Here is a 22,135-nt window from a genome sequence, read left to right as displayed (position 1 = left end):
ACTTTGTGTATGTATTGACCAGCAATGACCTTATTGGTGACTTACTTTACAGAACTGCAAGGAATACAACCCATAGACCTTTAAGCCATTTCTCCTGATTCCCACTACTTTGTTGAAGGTAATCATGGGCCATGCTCATTTCCCATAAAGTACAAGAGAGAGACACAGTTCAACTACTGCGCAGACACTTCAATAAATCCAGCACCATTCTGAATTATAGCAAAGAACAGCTATACTACCCGCTGTTCCATGACAGGAATAATAAATCACCAGCTATTAAGAAAAGATTTTGCAACTTTGACTTCCATCATTTATCTTTTCAGCTATTCATTTCAAAAATGCTGAATAAATTCAATCCAGTGAGTGGTTACTTATTTCACAGCAACATATGTCTCATTCTAAATGCAATTCAAATGTTGATGTTCAGGATAGACATTAAGGCTCCAGCGCCTTCCAAATGAGACCAGGTTTGTGTGGTTTCTTCCTCCAAAATATGTCTCCTGTTTAACATGTCCTCTCCTCAACGAACTGCATCTGCCATCACCCTTAACCATGGTTAGGGTTTATACTGGCCCCAGTTATAACCCTGACTCTTATACAAGTGCATTTATTTAAAGTAATTCTATACTGCCTTTTTGAAACCCACACAGCTGTTATAAAGAAAAATTAAAAGCAAATAATAACCATGTAAAATTGTAGTAAAACAATCGAACCATTTAAATTGGCTTTAAAAGCCAAGTCAGAAAGAAATTCCTTGAGCCCTTCCAGAATGTAAAGATTGATGTTCATTGCTGGATGACTGCAACATTTTCTAGGGTATTTGCCATGGTTACATTTAGCTCACTAATACTCAGAGACATGGGGGGCTCCCAGGAATAATTTGAGATGATCTCAGTTGGAATGAACAGGAAAGCACAACAGAACTTCATGGACCTCACAAGTCCATAAATCAAGTGAATTGGTATCAAAATTACTAATGAATAACTTATGTCAGGGATAGGAGACCAGCAGCCTTCATATGTTTTGAAATACCCACAAGTCTCTGATCATTGCCACTATTATGATTGATGGAATCTATAATCCAAAATATCTAGAGATCACCAGGTAGCATACTGCTGCCTTATGCTATAGCATATACAAAAGTGTTTATTAAACAAATATGTTTAGTAAAGGATTAGAAAAATTAATGGAGAGCCCTATCAATAGCTATTAGATACTACTGTTAAATGGTGATATACGACAAAGATCAAGTGCTGGTGACTAAAAAGTATCACCACTGAACCTTGTGTTGGTAACTGGCCCAATATGTCTGACTGTCCATTCTCGGATGCAGTATACTGGGAAAGATGGATTTTGATCTGATCCAATGAGTGTTTTGCCTGAGTGAGACTGCAGACTCCAAGTCCGCGAATGAGGAGGGACCAGTGTAGTTGTTATAGCAATAGCATTTACATTTCTATATTGCTTCATAGTGAACTAAGCACTCTCTAAGCACTTTACAGTCTGTAAACCAATTGCCCCCAACAAACTGGGTACTCATTTTACTGACCTACAAAAAGATGGAAGGCTGAGCGCTCTAGTTTATATCCCCACCCACAAAAAATCAGGTACAGTCGGCCCTTCTTATACACGGATTTTTTATACGCAGATTTAAGCATACACGGTTTGAAAATGTTCCAAAACAGTATAAATTTACCTTGATGTTCCATTTTTTATTAGGGACACCATTTTGCTATGTCATTATACTTAATGGGACTTGAGCATACACGGATTTTGTTATACACGGGGGATCTTGGAACCAAACCCCAGCGTATAACAAGGGTCCACTGTAATTAATTTTCACTCCCATTCTCAGAAGTAACTTTGGCCTGTTACAGACTGCCAAAATAAAGCTGCTTCGGGTCTCTTTGGAGGTATGCTGTTTAAATGATGCATGGGTCCTAAGAGTCCGGAGGTCGCACCAAAGCCACACTCCATTCCTAAGCACTGGAGTGCAGCTTTGGTGCAGCTTCCGGATTCTTTAGGATGCATGCATCATTTAAACAGGATACCTCCAAAGAGACCCTAAGCAGCTTTATTTTGGCAGTCTGTAACAGGCCTATATTTATTAATGTTTAGTTATTTAAAAATTAACAAACATTTACATAGTAGAGTAGTAAAGCAAGCTTCCAGCCTGGGGTCTAAAACACCGTTTCCTCCTATTCACCTTGTTATCACCTCAACATCTACAATGGAACATGAGGAAATGTCACAAAGAACGGCATAAGCCTGCACTTCAATCATGTGATAGTCTTCTTCCACCTTTTAATCACGTTCCGAAGACTGTAAATGCAATGAAAAGTTAAAGGGTTACATTCCAGATAGAGAAATTATTCTTCATTAACTTATAATGGGGATGTAATTCTTTAGTTATAAAGAATTAATTATTAGTAACTTGTTCTTTGAAACTAGCTACTTCAAGACTACGACACCGCAATCATCAATCACTATTTCAGGCTGTTCCTTTTCAAGTGATTGTACTGGGTCACTTTTCATTCCTGGGAAAGTTGTGTGCATATTAACAAATTAAACCAAAGTGATGATCTCTTTTACAAGAGTCAGTTCATGACATCTCATGCTCCGATTCCCAAAATTACACATGCATTGCTCTGCTATCTTTGCTATTTGTAGCAATCATGTTATTAAAACAACACACTGGTTATGCACACTGAAGTGGAATAAACTCTTGCTGTTGTGCAGACTGGAACATCTATATCTCATCCATTATGCAAATCTCCAAAGAGCAGCTAAGCAGCAGTGAAATTAATGCAGTCAATAAGATTAGCCACCCATCTAAGTTAATTTTCACTTGAGAAAAACAAAAGCAGTCTTCTTATTTTCTAATTTGAAATAAATTGTCATTTAACACTCCTACTCTGATGCACTCTACTAGTCCTAAACACTTTGGCTAGGAAAAGCTCTTTATACCAGATGAATCCAACCGCTATTTGCCCTGCCTGACAAAGAATGGCACCCACAATCCAAACACCAGGTTGGGTCCAGGTAAGCTAATATGGATGCTCACAGAAGGAAAGTCTCCTGACTTTTCCACCCTACTGCAGCCATCTTTCCAGAAGGTTAGAAGATGGGTCTCTTGAACAATACAACATGGGAAGGTGCTGTGGAGGAAAGGGAGAAACAGAAAACTGTTCTTCTGTGAACTTCCTCAAATTGGAAGTCAAGCCTGATTTGGAATTATTACCCCACTCACCCTGTCCAGAGCCCCCGACACAGACATTTCAAGAAATACGTACAGCTGGCAGGGGACTCTCGCTAAATAAAGAATTAGGAATATCACATAGCCCAAATGCTGTTTTGTGTTGCACTTCATGTGCTCTTCTGTAGATATGTGTATATTCAGACAACAGTGAGGTACACCAAAGAAGAGAAATGCTGGAAACTTGCCTTCCATGAACTTCTGTAAGCTAGTGTGTTTACAAGTTTCCATATGCTCATTGCTATTTATGTGATGATTCCTAAAATCATTGCAAAATCACTACCATGTGACTTTCCCTAAAATGGCAAGTTATATATGCTTTATGGTCTCTCTCTCTCTCTGTCTCTGTCTCTCTAGGCCCTAAAGGCACAGTCTGCTCCTATTTGAATGAAATCCTCTGGTGATTTAGTACCTGCAGGCCAAGCTGTAACTAGGGAAAGGTCATTCTGTCATAGACTCTTCAACCCACAAAGTGAACTTGGCTCTCTCATCTATATATAGTACATCATCTACTCCATTCACATTATCATCCCCTCTATTTCCAATGCAGTTTGTCCCGTGCTTATGCAAATATAATCAAAACTGCATCACCCTCATATAAGAGGGAGATACTAGAAAACAGAGAATAACACCTAGGCTTGCAGAGCTACAAAAATTGTAAGCAAAAAACATAGGCGGCAGCAACAGCAGCAACAACAACCACCTAAATCACCACAGAAAACTGAAAGGAAAGGAAAACCCTCAAAAGGATGTGAGAGAGGGAGTGAAATGACATAGCTGGAAAAGGAGGAAGGAGGAAAATATACATAAGTATTTTCAAAAGGCTAGAGAAAATCCTCTCCTTGACTGGATATATTTCCTGATTCCCACTGAGAAGCTAATTTTAAAAGTCCCCAGGGATCAGTGAAAGCTACCCATACAAATCATTGAAAGATTCCAAGATTTTAATTAATCTTAGAGTAGCTACAATGAGCGGGATAATGTTAGTGGCATAAATGCACATTTCTGCTGCTGGAGAGAAGAAAGAGGAGGCAATTCAGATGTGGAAGATGCAGCTGGTCTGAGCTCCAAGGAGAAGGAGAAGGAGAAAGAAAAGAGGGTACATGCCATCTGTAAGTCCCCCCTCATTTCTTCCTCTCTCTGAGCTGAGACCAGCTTCTTCTTCCTCATCTGAACTGCTTCCTCCTCCCTCCCCTTCCCACTGATAAGCAGCAGCAACAGAGGCCCCTCTTGGAGTCTGACAGATGCTGGGGCAGGAGGAAGGACATGAAAGTGTGCAAGCAAAGTTTCACATTCTACCCGCTTGATGTAGGATCTTGAACAATGTATCCACCCCAAGCCACACACCTGTCCCTTAAATAATAATTTAAAGATTTATATTATAGTTTTTGTGGGTTTTTCGGGCTATGTGGCCATGTTCTAGAAGAGTTTCTTCCTGACGTTTATATTTTCCACCTTTCCCAGGTGGATCGAGGCGGGATCACAACCCAGTAAAATACAAATTGCAATAATAAATTACAATAAAAATTTAAGTACTCATTCCAATTAAAACAGGTTCTAACAAGATCGACAGTGGAATAGAAAATTATAGTCAAGGAAGGGAGGGACAATATTTCTTATATATGGTCAAGTGGATAAGCTCACCGGAAGAGATCCGTCTTAACTGCCCTCCTAAAAGCATCCAGGGAGGTGATAAGACGGATCTCTTCTGGAAGACTGTTCCATAATTTTGGAGCTGCCACAGTAAAAGTTCTTTGAGAGGTTGAAACGAATATAGTTGTTTGTAATTCTAGTTGGTTCTTCCCCATTCTGAGAGTGAGGGTGGGGTTGTGTAGGGAGAGGCGTTCCCTCAAGTAACTCGGGCCCAAGCTATGTAGGGCTTTAAAGGTAATAACCAACACCATATACTGTGTACGGAAGCTGAACGGCAGCCAGTGAAAAGTTTTTAATACAGGGGTTATGTGGTCAGACCTCGATGTACCAGTGAACACTCTGGCTACTGGATTTTGCACCAGCTGAAGCTTCTGAACTTCCAAATAAGAGGTGAAGATAACAGAAGCAGTCTACCAGAACGTGTCCAGCTGAAGACAGTAATGTAGGCATAGGAGCAGTAACAGCAGTGTACCTGGCTGGGACCCTGAACAGAAGAATTCTACACTGAAACCTTCTCTTTGTCTTCTCCTTTTGCCTCTTTAAAAGCAATTCCCAACTTTCTGAGTGTGATGACGTAACAAAAAATATTGGGAATTAGTTGAGGACAGGATAGTAAAGATGAATCTGTATTATTGTAATAGAAGGCAGTTCTATTTGCTTACTAAGGGATCATGGTCCTACCAGGCAAAAACTAAACAAACCAGGATAACCTATTTATACTATATACAGCCATTTATGTCTCAGGTATCCATCATAAACACATAGTAGTGTTGATTAAGATATTAAGAGTATTTATGTACTTTTGTTCTAGCAGGTATAAAGAGATGTACTGAAACCAAGCTCTGGGTGCTTCAAAATGGACAATTCTTCTCACTTGGAACTTCATCTGAGGAAGTGGGCTTATATCCACAAAAGCTCACGCAGAAATAGGAACAAGTTAGTCGTAAAGGTTCTTCCACATTTCTTTTTTCCCCTCCTTCTTCCTACAAGAGACTAACAGGACTACTTCTTTGACTCCCTCCCCCCATAAGCTACAAGCAGGAGTCACAATTGATACCTGATACCTCCTGCTCCCACTGCCAAGATGCCAATGTTGACTGGAAATGCAACAGGACCTACTGGTAGCTCACTCTGGGAAAATGACTGGGAGTCACTTGTCCTCATCCATCGTCTATCCACTTAACACTGGTCTGGCTATTGAAGAAACTAGTTGCCGACAAGATGTTTAGAGTCTCTGTGTTTTGTCAAATGATTCTATATTTGCTGCATTTTAGCCAGAACAATGTGACCAGTCCAGCTATTATCAAGCAGTGAGACAAAATGAGTGCATCACAAATTAATCTTATGTACAGTTTCCATGATTTCAGTGAGAGCAATAATTCCACATGGCCAATCTGTAGGATGGCCTGGATGCCATAACAGCAAGCATTTGGGCAGGGCCAGCTCTTGATATTTGGTCACCCTAGGCGAGAAATATTGTAACCCCCCCACAGCCCCTCAAAGTGTAGGAAAAATGTAGGACATGATGTAAGAGAAAATGTAGGACACATTGTAGGACATTCAAAAATGGAGGACACGACCAACTAAAAGCCAAAAAGTGAAGTCGAAGGCTTTCATGGCCAGCATCCATAGTTTTTTGTGGGTTTTTCAGGTTATGTAGCCATGTTCTAGAAGTTTTTCCTGACGTTTCGCCAGCATCTGAGGCTGGCATCTTCAGAGAATGTTTGCCTGGAAAAAGTGGGTATATACATACTGTGTGAGCCTGGGAATGCAGAAGTGATTTGCATGTGTGTTGTTCTGTTGCTGATGGCAGGCCTCAGGCTGGGCGGCTAATGCAAAAGAGGATTAGTGTCTGCTAATTGGTGATCATTATCTGCTGGGAAAGCCCCTGACTCTGAGTGGTTTCCCATTTGCATTTGCTGAGTCCTTATTTTGCTATTCCTCAGGACTGGTAGTCAAATTTTGTTCACTTTAAGGGTTTCTTCTTTCTGGTTGAAATTATCCAGATGCTTATGGATTTCAATGGCCAGGAAAAGGAGGAGGAGCCTCCATCCCTCCAAGATCTATTCCCTGCCCCATAGCTCCCTAGGCTGTTCAAGGGGCAATTGAGGAGGCAAAGGGAGGTGGATCTTCCATTCCCCCCCCAGTCCTTTTGCCTGTTCCATTACAACTTGTGGGGACGGAGGCTCCTCTTCCCTTTCCCTGTCTGATCACCCCTGGGGAAAGAAGCGATTGAGCTGGTAAAGGGGCAGAGAGCCAGTTAAAGGGATGTGAGGGTTGTAAAGAAGGAGTGTGGGTTCCTGCTCCCCTTCCCCCACCCACCCTGCCATTTTAACCAGCTTCTGAGTGGGAGGTGGAGCTATTAACGATTTTTCCATATTCGTAGGAGTCTCATTCCCCTAACCTCCGCAAATATAGAGGGAGGGTTGTATATGTACTGCACTGGGCACTAGAGTTGCATCTTCTCATACAGTGGTACCCCGGGTTACGAAAATAATTCGTTCCGCCGCCGCGTTCGTAACCCGAAATCCTTCGTAAGCCAAAAAAGCCATAGGCGCTAATGGGGAAAAGCCGCGATTTCGTGCGAAATAGCGCCGAAAAGCACCAAAATTTTTTTCGTAACCCGAAATAACCTTCGTAACCCGGAACAGTTTTTTCCTATTGATTTTTTTCGTAACCCGGAAATTTCGTAAGGCGGTGCTTTCGTATCCCGGGGTACCACTGTACTTTGGACTTGGCTTGAGACACACTCACAACAGGCTGCCATTTCTGAGACGGAACGGTCACCAATGCTTAATTGTCTAAATTAATTAATTATGTCCTACCTTTCTCCTGGTACAGGACGTAAGATGACTCACATGAAATTAAAGACAAAGCACAGCAAAACCTTTTTGATACAATTTTTTTTAAAACTATGAAATCAATCATTTTATTTAAAAACAAAAACAAAACTAAGGGACTGGACAGACTGGCATTTTGTGCCAGCCTGGGCCCAACTAGGGCTCACACACTCTCAAACCCTACCACATGCCACAGGCGCCATCTTGGTGCACCCTCGTTTACAGCCCTAAGTTACAGCCATTTAAAATACATTAAAACATAATAAAAACTTATAAAAGAATAACATCCCAGTAACCTAGAGACAAAGGCCTGCTTAAATAAAAAGTCTTTGCTAGTCGGAGGGGAGAGTAGACAGGGGGACAGTTGAGCCTCCCATGGAATGGAGATACACAACTCGAAAGCAGCCACCAACAAGGCTTTCTCCCTTGCTCTCCCTAAATACACTTGTGGTAGTGGCTTACAAAAGGAGACACAGTCTTTCAGATGGTCTGGACCCAGCCATATAGGTCATAACTCATTACAGGGCAACAGAAGCAGAGTGAAAGACAATGCAGTAGTGCATTTCATTGCTACACACATGAAGAATTTCTTTGCCTGGTTTTACTGCACAGATGCCCTCCTCTTCCTCCAAAGACTTCATAGTGTCCATATGACTTCCAGGCTGATTCTCACGTAGGCAATTTACAAAGCCAAATTTCCTTACTTTCAACCATGGCATGTTTGTGAAGACCAGTCTCTGGGACTAGATGATCTTCTGGTACCATCCGGGCCTGGAATGTTCTGTTAATTAGATGTTTTCCAGCCCCCAATTGCTACTATTTAGGAAATCCATCATTTTAATGTTGCCATTTTTTGCTACTTGTTCCTGGACATCTGTATTCATAACAGATGGTGATGAGGAGTCCTGCGAGTCTCTCTTTACTTCAGCCTGATGTAAACTGGAAAGAATCTGACAAAGAAAGAGAGCACAGAGCGATGCTCCAGACCAGATCACACTCCTGGGATTCATATACTTCATCCCTTTTATGTTTCTGTGAAAAACCAAGGCAACAAAGTTAATAATGACAGAGACTATCCAAGAGCACTTATTTTCCTTCATGTAAAAAGAGTGCCTGGATGTGACAGTAAAACACACATACTCCCACAGTTACTGGAGTCTTGGTGATAAGACATGCTGTAGATTTAATACAGACAGTAATACAGCCTCAGGGCTTCTTTAGCAGCTGCAAAAAGTTACATTTAAGGGGGAAAGAGGCAAGAGACTGCACTAACCATAAACAAATCTAGCATTTGTTAAAACAAACCAAAAGGTAGGCAGATGTAACAAATAAAGCCATTTTACACTGAATTAAAGATAGGAAAGCTTGGTCACATTGTGTCATCAGTTGACAGACCCGAAATCATCACAATATGTCCCATCACATAGATAGTTTAAGACATTTTGATGGCCACAGCAGAAAATGATCCCTTCCAGCTACAGCCACAAGTTGTAATAGTAACACCCATCCCCCCACCCCAAAAGCATTTAACTGTCCCTATCCATTAAGTCTCTGTTTTCTGGCACCTGCTTTTGCTGAAATGGAAGCTCTATTAAGATTTTTGGTACAGACTCCTATAATTAAAGCATATAAACATGTGGAAGATTATATCACTAAGCCAAAAATCAATACAGGAAAGACGAGGGTGAAGGCCTAGGGAAAAAATTGAGGGAAAGATTAGTTTTCCCCAAAGCTTTTTTGCCCAGAAGTTTTTTTTAAATGACAAAAAGGTTTTATATTTTAGAATGATATAGTATTTAAGACAAGGTTTATGACTCCCCCCCCCCCAAAAAAATATAGACTACGTAACAGCAAGACATTTAAGGAAGGTATATGTGGTATCCATATCTCTGCAATTCATGTTCTTGTTTTCCTTTTCTCAGTTCTTTTTAAGAGAATGAATGCTTTATGTCTGCTTGGCACAATGGAGAACTACAAGAGAAAACAACGTTCTTTGTTTTATGAATTTTGATGGTTTCTTCTATTCTTACTTTTTCTCAGTTCTCACAAAATCAAAGAGGCTCCTTACAGTTCTGGACCTTGTAACTTCACTTGTAATCAAATAAAATTTGGAAAAGGAAATTCAATTTGTAATTATTATTTTGTAAATGAACTGTACTTTTAATATGCCAATCATTATGATTTCATGTCAGATCAATGCACATAGAATACAGTTTATGTTCATAGGTAATTAAGTAACTTTCAGTCGCCAAGATCGTACATATGGAAGTCCACTTCTATAGGTCCCTGCCCGCGATGCTCCAGGACTCTCAGCTATGCTGCAATTTCCCCCCAGTGGCCCTACCATGTCTTGTGGAGGGTGAGTAAAAATGTCTGTTCCCTATAGCCAGATGCAGTCTGATGAAATCTTCTGCCAAGATTCACCAGGGTCTTGGTGGGCGATGTCATTACTCTGAGAACAACTATGGACAAAGCAAGAAGGTTTTCCAGTTCCCCGCCCTCCCACTCTCCACCAGCCACAGAATGATCAGGCAGAAGAGAAAAATTGAGGCCTTTGATGCTAGGCCGGGTTATACCATTCAAAATCTTCTTCAGCTGTACTCGCAACAACAGCTAATTGCTGGTGCTGTGTATCACACACATGTGCTGTAACAGTATGATTTTCACAGTTTTTCATCTACGCTAATGCCATTATCACCACCCTGCCTTGTCTTTCATGTTATTCTATATCCCCATAATAAATCTATTATGGCACAACATCATTATTGGATATCTATCAATGCCCAAATCTCTCATGGCAAGAGGTGGTAGAGGAAGAGAAACAGACCACACCATCCCCTGCCATTTCAATGTCTTTCTCCTATAAAAAATACAAACGTGCTTATCACACTCGTCAATTGTTTCACTCGTCAATTGCTTCACTCAAACTCATAATATCACTATTACAGCACAATATTATTACAGTGCACCCACTAGTGCCCAGATGTTGCACTGTGAAAGATACCATGATAGTGTTATTACCACTTAATGAGTACAAATTAAGTGGTTTTTGACCTGAACAACCTGAAACAACTGACTGGCATGATAAACACTTTTGTTTTTCAAAGCTTGCTATCTCCTGCCATTTCTGATATCTTTCTCCTTTGAAAAATGAAAGTGTTTATCATGCCAGTCTGTTGTGTCAGACTGTTCAGGTCAGAAACCACTTAATTTGCACTCACTAAATGGTAATAACACTATCATGGTATGATGTCATACACTTATTACACAATTACCTTTTTAAAATATTCTTTTACCTTTTTAAAAAAGGATTTTTTAAAAGGTTAATACTGCAGTGGCAACACAGGAAAGCAGTGGAAAAATCTTTGGAAAACAGCCACAACCAACTCCTCTTATTAAATTCATTGGCCACAGTAAGTTTCCAAAACTGTATATGCCCTTGTGGTGTAAATTTGCATGGGGCACGATATCTTATCCATTGATGTTTTATGCATGGATTCAAGCATCCACGGCTTGATTTTTTTTTAAAAGTTTAACTTCCAAACAACAACCTTTGATTTTCCCTTTTATATAAGGGACACCATTTTACTGTGCCATTGTATTTAATGGGACTTGAGCATCCACAGATTTTGTTATCCACGGGGGATCCTGGAACCAAACCCCAGTGAATGCCAAGGGCCCACTGTAGTTGCCTCTCTAGGGTACTAAGATTAGCAATATACCACCATAGAGAAAGACAAGAGGCAGAAAGGCATAAAATCAAGATAATAAACCATATGCTGAATTTTAGGTGCGTTACAGACTGCCGGATTGTGGTGGTCTGGCTCCGCCTCCGCTTTCAGCGTCTGGGAGCCGCAGCAGCCAAACTGCGCAGCTCCCGGACACTCAGAGGAAGGAGCGTGGAAATCGTGCTCCTTCCTGGGCCCCAGAAGAGACGTCGCGAGGCGCTAGTCGCGCACTCGTGGCATCACTTCTGGGGCACGACGTGTGGACACACAGCGTCCGCTATGTCAATATGGTGGCGGCCATGTGGAACGGCCGCTGCCATTTGTCACGGACTCTGTCCGTGATAGGGTTGGGGCATCTGGAAGAGATGCCCCTTTTTCAAACTGGGACATCCTCAGGACATCCCTACTGGCAGTCTGTAACCCGCCTTTGTAACCAACTTAATTTTGGACTAAGAAGCAGAGCCCTCCTTCCAGTCCATCTGCCTTGGTCCAGGCCTCAGAGGGAGAGAAGAACTGCTGGACCTGATCCCCTTCCCCACCACCATTCTCTTCTACTTTTGTGTTGTGTCTTTTTAGATTGTAAGCCTGAGGGCAGGGAACTGTCTAATTAAAAATAATAATAGCCTTTAGGGCTGAAAGGCGGGGTATAAATGCCATAAATAAATAATAAAATGCTGTAGGGCTTGGACTGCTTTATATATTGAACACTATTTGCTCCAACTTGGATATACTGTAGTATGGAAACTGCCCCTTCCCCCATTTTCTCTTTCTTGGCATCTTTTGAATTGCCTCAGAATTTCCATTTCATGAGGCAAGTTTTCTTTGGCCTATAATCCAGAGCCAAAAAGCCTTGAGCATTCTATTTCCTTTTTTTAAAAAAATACCCTCCTTCTCCTGTTTTGGAAACATACTTTGGAGGGAAATGTTAGCCACCCAGCCTTGCACCATTATCCAAGCTGGTCCCTTCAGCCAAGTTTCCTGCATGCAAAGCATATACATTTCCATGACATCATACAGCCAAGTGGGGCAGGGAGGGGACATAAACCAGCCATAATGCTTTCTTAAATGACCCACACATTACATTTTAAGAGCTCCATGGGCTGTCTCACAAAGGAAAGCTTTCTGACTTGTAATTGTTTCCAGTTTTTCTCACACACACACATGCACACCGTCTATTGGTTTTTTCCAATACACACTGAAAAATGCACACCCCACGGTGCACCTTGGCTTCTCCTTGCTAGGGACGGCTGGATGCTGTCATGTTGTTCCCTACAGGCAATCAGCAGTGTGCAGTTAAGTAGAGTTGCCACCGACTCATCTGGCAATTCTTCTTATTACAGCTGTGCCCACAATCAAGCTGAGCTGCACTATGACAATTTATACTGATCTAATCTCACTACTTCAGGGCTGCACACGCGCATACACACTGCATAATAAAGCTGCACATTACTGTGTTTCTCACTGGTATGCCCAAGCCTAGAACTGAAAAGTCAGCCCTCCATCTGCATGGATTTTTTTATTCATCCATTCAAGCATCCACACTTTGAAAATATTTTTAAAATATATAAATTCCAAAAAGCGAACCTTGATTTTTGCCATTTTATATAAGAGACACCATTTTACTGTGCCACTGTATATAATGGGACTTGATTTTGGTATCTACGGGAGATCCTGGAACCAAACTCCAGCAGATACCAAGGGCCCAATGTAGTTTTTTAAAATTCTAATTTCTGGTACATAACAAACATCACAAAGGTGACAAAAGATGTGAAAAAGTCACTTAACCATGGCCAATGGCGAATTTAACTTTTAGTCCACATTGAGGCTACGTATCACTGTAGCCTTGAACTGTGGGCAAGATTCAGAGTAGGCCTCATTGGGCTCATGAAATTTCTCCCAGACTCCTTCTGCTCTATTTATCCACCCAAAGGTGGCTGAGATACAAGGCTGTGAATCCTGTTCCCCTAAATAGAGTCAGCATCTTTCAAGTTTGGACAAATATCCAAAGTGGATTCTCTAAAACTATTGATATGTTCCACCAATGAGGGCAATATGAGAGGGCCTTCTTGGCTGTGGCATTTTTTGTTAAAGCCTTCATCAGGGACTAATTTATTTCAAAGTATGCATGTATGTGGTTTCAAATTATTGTAGCAGTCTTCTCCAACACGACACCTTCTACAACACTGGACTACGCCTTCCATCATTCTGAGAAAACAAAACTAATGTCTGGGGATGGTGGGAGCCGTAATCTACCATATGTAGGAGGTACCATTTGGGGGAAGACTGCATTATAGCAAATAACTTTTTCTGTGTATTGCCCTTCTAAGCCAGGATTGCCTTCCCTTCAATATTTCTGTAAGATAAACATGCTTGGTTTTCTGAAATTTCAACATGTTCACTAAAATAAAAGGGAAGTGGAGATTCACAGGAAAATGGGATGCTAGTTGCTAGGTGACAGATGGAAGCTCACTCTCTGACAGCATGAAAAACATCTGTATAGCCTCATAAGGTGGGTTGGCAACTAATGGAAAATAAGATGAGAGACTTTCTCCAGAATACAGCTATGATTTGTTTTTCTTTTGAAAAAATAAGAGCCAGTGAGAGCTCAGAGTGAGCATTTTTAATGGGCAAGTCTTGAGTTTAAGATGGTCTTTAATCTAGGAAATGAATAGACATTATTTACTAAGATCTTTGGCTCCCCCCCCCTCGCCGAGCCTAAATGCAGTGTTTCGAAAGCATTGATGTTTCATGACTTCACATTCATCATACTGAGAGCTGCTAATAATGCACTGACTAAGGATGTGAACCATGGTGCCCATAGTTCAGATTGTACCTCAGCCATAAGAATGCACAGAACATTTGAAACCTCATATGGTTTTCAAATGGGGAAATACAGACAGTACAACAAAATGGGTGAAAGGAAACAAATTTATTCTGGCAATGACCACATACCCCCACCACTTTGTATTTTCAAAAGCTGTTTTGTAAAAGAACCTGGGAACAAGCTCAGTGTGGATAGTTCATAAACTGAAAACTGTTTTAGAAAATTTCAATACTTCTTAAGCATGTTTTAAAAGCAAGCAGGCGGTATATGCGCTATAGGGCAGTTAGTATGTAAGGTGAAGGAGAGGGCTTCAATCCATTCAGCTTTGATTTACTCCTTAAATGAAAAAAATAATCCCAGTATTCGTCAGACAAAAATACATTGTTTCAAGTTGAGTAATTTTTTAGACAGGAAAGAAAGCCCTGCTTTACTTCATACATGGACTTCAGAGAAAGACTAGCACTTCAGTGGAATTCAGCATCAGTTTATCCACAGATCTCAATTGACAAAAAGCTCCATGCATCACTGCAGGCCAGAAATCTAACCTATATGAAACTAAAAGCAAGAAATTATTATTTAAGGCTGCATTTTGGCAAAATGATCCAAATATGGTTCATCATGAGAAAAATGAGCCTAGGTCAGCATGGAGAATCTACCTTCCTTCTGTTTTTCTGATACAGCCTCAAGAATTTTTTTTCTGTTTTCAACTAACCAAAGTTTAGAGGAGGGGGTTGACTCTAAGGATCTGACACCCAATTTCCTATCCCCAGGTCACACGGGAAGTGTTGTACAAGAACTGAAAAATGGGGGGGGCACATTTCCTAGTTGTTGCTTTTTTAAAATAACACCAAAGGGGGGAGGCTGCAACTTGCTGAAAGGGTAATCATACTTGGGACCCCTTCCTCCCCCCCCAAAAAAGTGTGTGTTTGGGAGTTCACAAAAATGTTTTTTGTGGGGTTTTCAGGCTATGTGCCATGTTCCAGAAAGGTTTCTTCTTGAAGTTTCGCCAGCATCTGTGGCTGGCATCTTCAGAGAATGCCAGCCACAGTGCTGGCGAAACGTCAGGAAGAAACTTTTCTGGAACATGGCCACATAGCCCGAAAAACGCACAAAAAACTGTGGATGCCGGCCATGAAAGCCTTCACCTTTACATTCACAAAAATGTCTTGAAGCTGCACAAAGCCCACAAGGTATGTGTATCCTATGCTGGATGTAAAGTTATGCATAAACCCAGAGAAACTAAGACATTATTCATCTTAACTATGGATTCACAGAAATGAGCCTCTGAGCTTCCATTATGGTATCTGAAACTGCACATGTCAAACCTTGGTTCAGTAGGGAAAAGAGGGTCATTTTAACTGTATTTTGCAGTTTAAACTGCATGGTATGCAAGGTTGCAAGCATCAGTAAATCACAGCTACGCATACCTTTCCCAGATTTGGATGTTAACTCAATATTGAACTGTGTTAAAAATGGAGGCAAAGGTTTCCAACCTCCTTCCCAGTGAGCTGGAGGAAAAGAGAGGAAGAGGAAATACACAAGCACAAGCCTCACCTAGGCTCATCTCCACTGTGTCAAAATGCAGCCTAAATATTACATGGGTCTATGTTAATTAATAGTTTTTGTTCACAATGTGGGGATAATAGGAATATTTGAAAAACAATCAAGAAAATATGTTTCTCAAATGTTGAGGAACCCTGATGAGAAGGACTGACAAGAATCTTTGCAGTTCAAGAGTGCAAAAGCAGTTTTAAAGCATAAAAAGGCCTTTTCTCCACAGAAAATAATGTTTTCTGTGCAAAAACAGTATTTCCACACAGGAATGTTATTTTCTGCACAGAGGAAGCTATTTGCGACACAGAAAATGCTGTAATTAGGTTCTTATTTTGTGCCGAATTTACATGTGGTTATTTGAATGGAAAATAGCATTTTCTGCACTGGAAACAGCTTCTTCTATTACAATGTTATTATTTTCTGCCCTGAATTGTGAATAATCTTCAAAAACTGCATAGTGTTTGAACACTTTCTCATAGCTAGACAAAAAATGCTAAAATTATTTGTGGCTTCTTTCAAGAAGAAACTAAGGCCTGTTACAAACGAGCACCCTAGCACGGACTCAGTCAGTACTAGGGTTAGAAAGGAACATCTCTTCCAGATGCCCCTAACCATTCCACGCGGCAGCTGCCGCCATCTTGACGTAGCGGACGCACTGCGTCCGCACGTCGCACCCCACAAATGATGCCGCAAGTGCATGCTTCGGCACTTGCTGCGTCTCTTCCGGGGTGCAGGAAGGAGCGCAATTTTCGAGCTCCTTTGCGGCATCCGGGAACTGCGCCATTTGGCTGCTGTGGTTCCCGGACGCTGCAACCGGCGGCAGCAGCAGACCGCCGCTTTTCGGTGGTCTGTAACCCGCCTAAGTGAAGAATTACATCCCTATCACAATGATTCTTTACCAGTAGTGTGAAGCTGGACAAAACTTATTTTACATGTAAAGATCGATAAAATGCTAGCTAAAATGAAGGCATAATCATAAAGGCATAATTAATACTTTAAAAATACTCAGTTGCATAAAGTTTTTCAAACCATATTCATCTACGGTCTACTCTCCTGCAAAGGACAGTAAATATTTTAAAGTTCTACTAAGAACAAGAACAACAACCTATGCACAGATATATGTATGCATGAGGAAAGCAGATTGTTGAGTTCAACAGAGGTTTATTCCCAGGTATCTGGATACAGGACTGCAGTCTGAAACATACAATTTAAAACTAGTAGTAATAGAAAAGAAAAGAAAAAGAGCAGATTTTATGAAAGAGTATATTTCACATCCTAAGCATGTTATTTCTAATGTCCATAGCTAGAAACCTATCCTAATAGGAAACCTCTATTAGAGGAATACAGATCTCAGAAATACCTTATTTGGTCACAGAGTAATGTGTTTAATCTTCTGTGGGTCAGAAGTCAAAAGAGAAGAAAGGTGCTGCTCAAGGAGGTTAACGGTACATTTATTTTCTAAAAACTTAGAGGAGACAGCAGCATTTCAAATTTGCCTTCAGGAAAATAAAGGAGATGGAGTGAAATTTGGGGGGGGGGGGGGGGCGCTAAAGTAACATTTATCTTTAGCAATAGTAATTGGTATGGCTTCTCCTTTTAAGTCATTCTAATAGAACAGTTGAAAGTGCTTCTGGAGATCTTACAATGTTCCAAAACTTTTACTGTCAAAAGTACAACTTTAGCTTATTAGCAGAACAATCTAAAATTTCAACAGATAAATACAGTGCAGATCAGTTAGCACACAAGAATGCCCATAGCCACAGATCTATCTAATTATCTATCTAACAAAAATACAACCAGGGAATGTACTAAGGAATTCCAAAAGAAGATCAGCATACACTTTATGGACTATAACAAAGCATTTGATTATACAAATCATGAAAAACTATGGATCACTCTTAAAGAAAGGGGTATGCTACAACATTTGATAGTCCTGATGCATAATCTGTACTCAGGATAACAGGCTTCTGTTAGGACAGAATATGGAGAAACGGAATGGTTTCCAGTTGGCAAGGGGATTAGGCAAGGTTGTATTCTATCACCCTATCTATTTAATTTCTATGCTATTTAATTTCTATACTGGACTTGGAGGAGGAGGGAGGCATGAAAATTGGAAAAAGGAACATCAACAAGCTAAGTTGTGGAGATGACACCACTATACCAACAGAAAATATCAGAGATAATGAAAAGATTATTGAAGAAGTTCAAGGCAGAAAGTGCAAAGGGAGGTTTACAGCTGACCATCAAAAGACCAACAGTTATGACCACAGACAATCTACATAATTTTAAAGATGATGATGAAGAGACCAAAATATGTCAAGATTTCCTATACTTGGGCTCACACATCAATCAGAACAAAGACAACAGTCAAGAACCAGTAGAAGACTAGGACTTGGAAGGGCAGCTATGGAGGAACTAGATAAGATCCCGAAGTGTAGAAATATATGAACAAAAAACACCAAAATCAGGTCTCAGCAAATGCAAATGAAAACCACCCCAAGTGAGGGGGATTCCCAGCAGACAATGGATCATTAAGTAAATGGACACCCTGTAGGCCTTAGCCATTCAACAATAGAACAATACACAGATTAACATGCAAATCACTTCCTCTCAACCAACTGTATATACAGTATACCCCACTGTTCTTCCATGCCAGCATTCTCTGAAGATGCCAGCCACAGCTGCTGATGAAACATCAGAAATAAACTCTTCTAGAACACCTATAGCGCCTGCCAAAAAATCCCACAAAAAAACCTACAAAACAAAAGCAATTAAATATAGTAGCTTTTGAGTTAGTACACCTGCTGTGAGACAACAAAAAACTAAAGCTGAATTCAGCACTAGCTCTGGATAATAAACAAGCCTTGAATGACTGGCACTAGCCAGATTTCTTTTGTCTAGCGTTCTATACTTCCTTTTATATGGTAATACTTTCATAGCCTCATCCAGAGCAAATGATATGGAAATCTATCAGTGGGCAAAATGGGAGGAAGGGTGTGTGTTCTTGGTCCTTGGGGCTTTCTTGTTCAGCTAGGTTTCCCTCTCATAGATTGGGCTTATTCTAAGGGTACTGTTTGCTCTCTGGATTCCTCCACTCTGATCTGTGGAGAGGAAGGGATTTTAAAATTGAAAGGCCAAAGGTTCTAGTAGCTGGCTGCCCCCTTCCTTCAGTGCTCTTCAGTTAAGCTCCTTGTGTTTGCCAAGGTGACAGCCAGTGCAGCGTAGTGGTCTGAGTGTTGGACTATGACTCTAAAGACCAGGGTTCAATTCCCAGCTCAGCCATGAAACCATGAAGCTGGGCAAAGGAAGAACCTTGCAGAGTGAACATTTACTCCTACTCCTACTCCTCCCAGCCCTCTCAGGAGGAGACCAAGCAATGGAGGAGCCTTGAAGTCACTGCACATCCTTGTGGGCTGCCCAAAATCCTTTGACGGGCCACATGCAGCCCCTGGGCCGTATGTTGTGCAGGCGTGATTTAAGGTGAGATAATTGGCCACATCATATTAAGGCCTTTTCAGCAACTGTACCAAGACTCCAGAACATCCTTCCAAAGGAAACTCTTTTAGTTCTAGCCATCCTCAGGCTATCAAAATTTATATTCATAGAAAGGAATGTGGCCTTTCCCCCCCCTCTAACTGCAACCTTTGTGTACTTATCAGGAAGGTCTGCAACAGAAATGTAACCACTTTCAAAAAAACACAGCTCCAGAGCTCTCATTTTTGCAGTGCTTTATAATCGCGGTCATTGCCTGGTGTGTTTTGGGGCTTTGGTAGCAATACAGTGAATAACATTACTCTATCATAGCTACTCTGGGAACTATCATTTCTGTGAAAGATAATAGTAAGAGGCTATAACAGTGCTAAGGCATCAGTGACCTGTTTCCAATTCCATCTTTAGCAATTCAAGCAACCAACTGTTGTGTATTTTGGGGGGGGGGGGGTATTTTAGTTGAAAGGTGTCGCTTGATAATCTACTTGTTTTGGCTCCTGTTGTTGCAAATGGCTTGATGTGCCAAATTAAAAGGTGACAAGCCTAATAACAAACAAAAAACTTTGATTTAAGAAGCTGTTAAAAAGATTTAGAGGGACCAGAGGGGAAAAAGTCACTCTTTTATTTAGACCCTTATCACACGATGCCATTATATTGTATTTGAAAACCACTTCAAGTGTACTTGCAGCAATACCTGATTGGTGGCAATTGTATTGCATTAATTGTATCGCACCTGTTATAGTTGCCTTCAGTGGTTCTGGTCCCATCTCTCAGGCAGATTACAGATTGTGGTGCTTAGTGATAGTTGCTCTTTGAAAAAAGAACTGTTATATGACATATCACAAGGTGCCTATCTCCAATGCTATTCAACATCTACATGAACCTACTGGGAGAGATCATCCAGAGGCATGGGGTGGGGTGCTATCAGTATGCTGATGATACCCAAATATATTTCTGTATGCTTTCAGATACAGTTTCAGCTAAGGATAGTGTGTCTCCTCTGAATGAATTCCTGGATAAGGAAGAACAAATTGAAGTTGACACCAGATAAGCAAGTGGCGTTTACCAATTTAGGGTGCTAGCCTAGGTTTGGAAGTGTATCGACCAGTCCTGGTTGGGGTTACACTCCCCCTGAAAGTGTTTTCGCAGCTTGGGATGCTTCTGGATCTATAACTCCAGATGACAGCTCAGACATATGCAATGGCCAGGAGTACTTACTATCAGCTTTGGCTGTTATGGAAGCATCCCTACCTAGAGTTGGAGAACCTAAAAATGACAGTGCACACACTGGTAACCTCAAGGCTGGACTTCTGCAATGTGCTGTACATTGGGTTACCTCTGTACCAAGTTTGGAAACTTCAATTAGTTCAAAACACGGCCGCCAGATTGATCCAGGAGGGATCACATAACACCAACATTAAAATCACTCCACTGGCTGTCAGATAGTGTCTGGGCCAGGTATAAAATGTTGGTTGTTACCTTTAAAGCCCTACATGGTATGAGTGCAGGTTACCTTCAGGATTGCCCCCTCCTACATAATCCACTTCATACACTCAGGTCCTCTGGTGGACATTTACTCCAGTCAACCAGGATTAGGTTGACAACTGCCAGCCAGAGGACTTTTTCTTCAGCCACCAACAGCCAAAAAAACTCCAACTCTCCACTCAAAATAGCATCAGGTTGTCTTTGCAAGATGCCACCCGCACCTCTCATCTGTGTTTTGATTTCAAAAAAGTATGAAAATGGAGGATTCTCTTGCATTATCATCTTCCCCAGATAGTGCACAAGGAAATTAAGTCATTGCCTTTCACCTCTGTCTACTGTATCTGCCAAAAGACTGGTAGGGAATGAAATGGAAGCTGGCTACTATTTTAAAAATGGAACAGCAGAAGACTGAAATATCTTAATCACTCAGGAAAAGGCCAACATTTATTAACATATTGTTATTTACTTCACATGGTAGCAAAGAAGTGTTATTTCAATCTCAGTGGAGGTGCATAGATAATTAAGAAATATTATTTTGATATTTGCTTTCCCTAGGTTTAGGCAGTACTGAGACAGAACGGGGCTCCAATATAGTGAAGGAAGCAATATAAACACACATGGGTAACCCACCCTTTGGATGCACTAGGACTAGGGTCAGAAGTGTAAAGGATATAAATATACCCCAATGCTAATTTAGCATTTCTTGGTAAGAAACAGAACCCTTATTCCAACTGTTCTCACTTATGCTCCAACTTTAACATTTTAGCTATTTTGTACAAACCAATTTGAGTAGATGAAACCTTTTTCTTTAACCCTGAAAAGATACTATGTCCAATCTTAAATTGCTTTCATTTTTCCCCATCAAGTTACCACATACAGTGACATTCATTTATTTGGTCTCACATCTTTTATTATGCCAACCAAGAAACACCAAAGGAAGTTCCATTCGGCAACCCTTCTGCCCATCTGTTTTCATGTCTCAACAGTCACAGCAGGCTTGCTTCAAGACATGCATCAAGCCACTAGGAAATCCTGACAGTTTCTTAAACTCTCAAGGTATCAGATACCATTCAAAGGCAGCCCCTTGAATGGAAAAAGGGATCAAAGCCAAAGCTTTAAACAGCCCCCTTTTTTCACAAAAAGGAATGAACAGAACTAGGTCTTCCAAGACTGTAATTGCCAAGACCAGCTTAAACAACAGCTCTGAATGAAATATTTCCCTTCAGTTGCACTTTTCTTAAAGTAGCTTCTGAAATAATTGGGTGGGTTTCCTCACATTTTCTTTAAAGCTAAGCAAGTGATTTTA

General features: G+C 40.9%; 1 protein-coding gene across 8 annotated transcripts in view; it reads right to left on the bottom strand.

Annotated features, from left to right (window-relative positions):
* The window catches only part of KLF12 (Kruppel like factor 12), a 262,604-nt gene that overhangs the window by 179,739 nt on the left and 60,730 nt on the right, over nt 1-22,135 (bottom strand). The window contains exon 1 of one of the 8 annotated variants that reach the window (XM_042456790.1): nt 8,454-9,252. The exons of 6 other annotated variants lie outside the window; for them this stretch is intronic. In XM_042456790.1, the coding sequence (XP_042312724.1) occupies nt 8,454-8,468 (15 nt within the window). In that variant the 5' untranslated portion in view covers nt 8,469-9,252. Of the gene's footprint in view, nt 1-8,453; nt 9,253-22,135 lie in introns of those variants that run through there. One more of the 8 variants, XM_042456799.1, reaches the window with a different exon arrangement.

Source organism: Sceloporus undulatus, chromosome 3, assembly GCF_019175285.1.
Source record: "Sceloporus undulatus isolate JIND9_A2432 ecotype Alabama chromosome 3, SceUnd_v1.1, whole genome shotgun sequence".
Classification (NCBI taxonomy): Eukaryota; Metazoa; Chordata; class Lepidosauria; order Squamata; family Phrynosomatidae; genus Sceloporus; species Sceloporus undulatus.
Note: the sequence above shows the minus strand (reverse complement) of the source record. Positions and strands in the feature narration are given on the sequence as shown.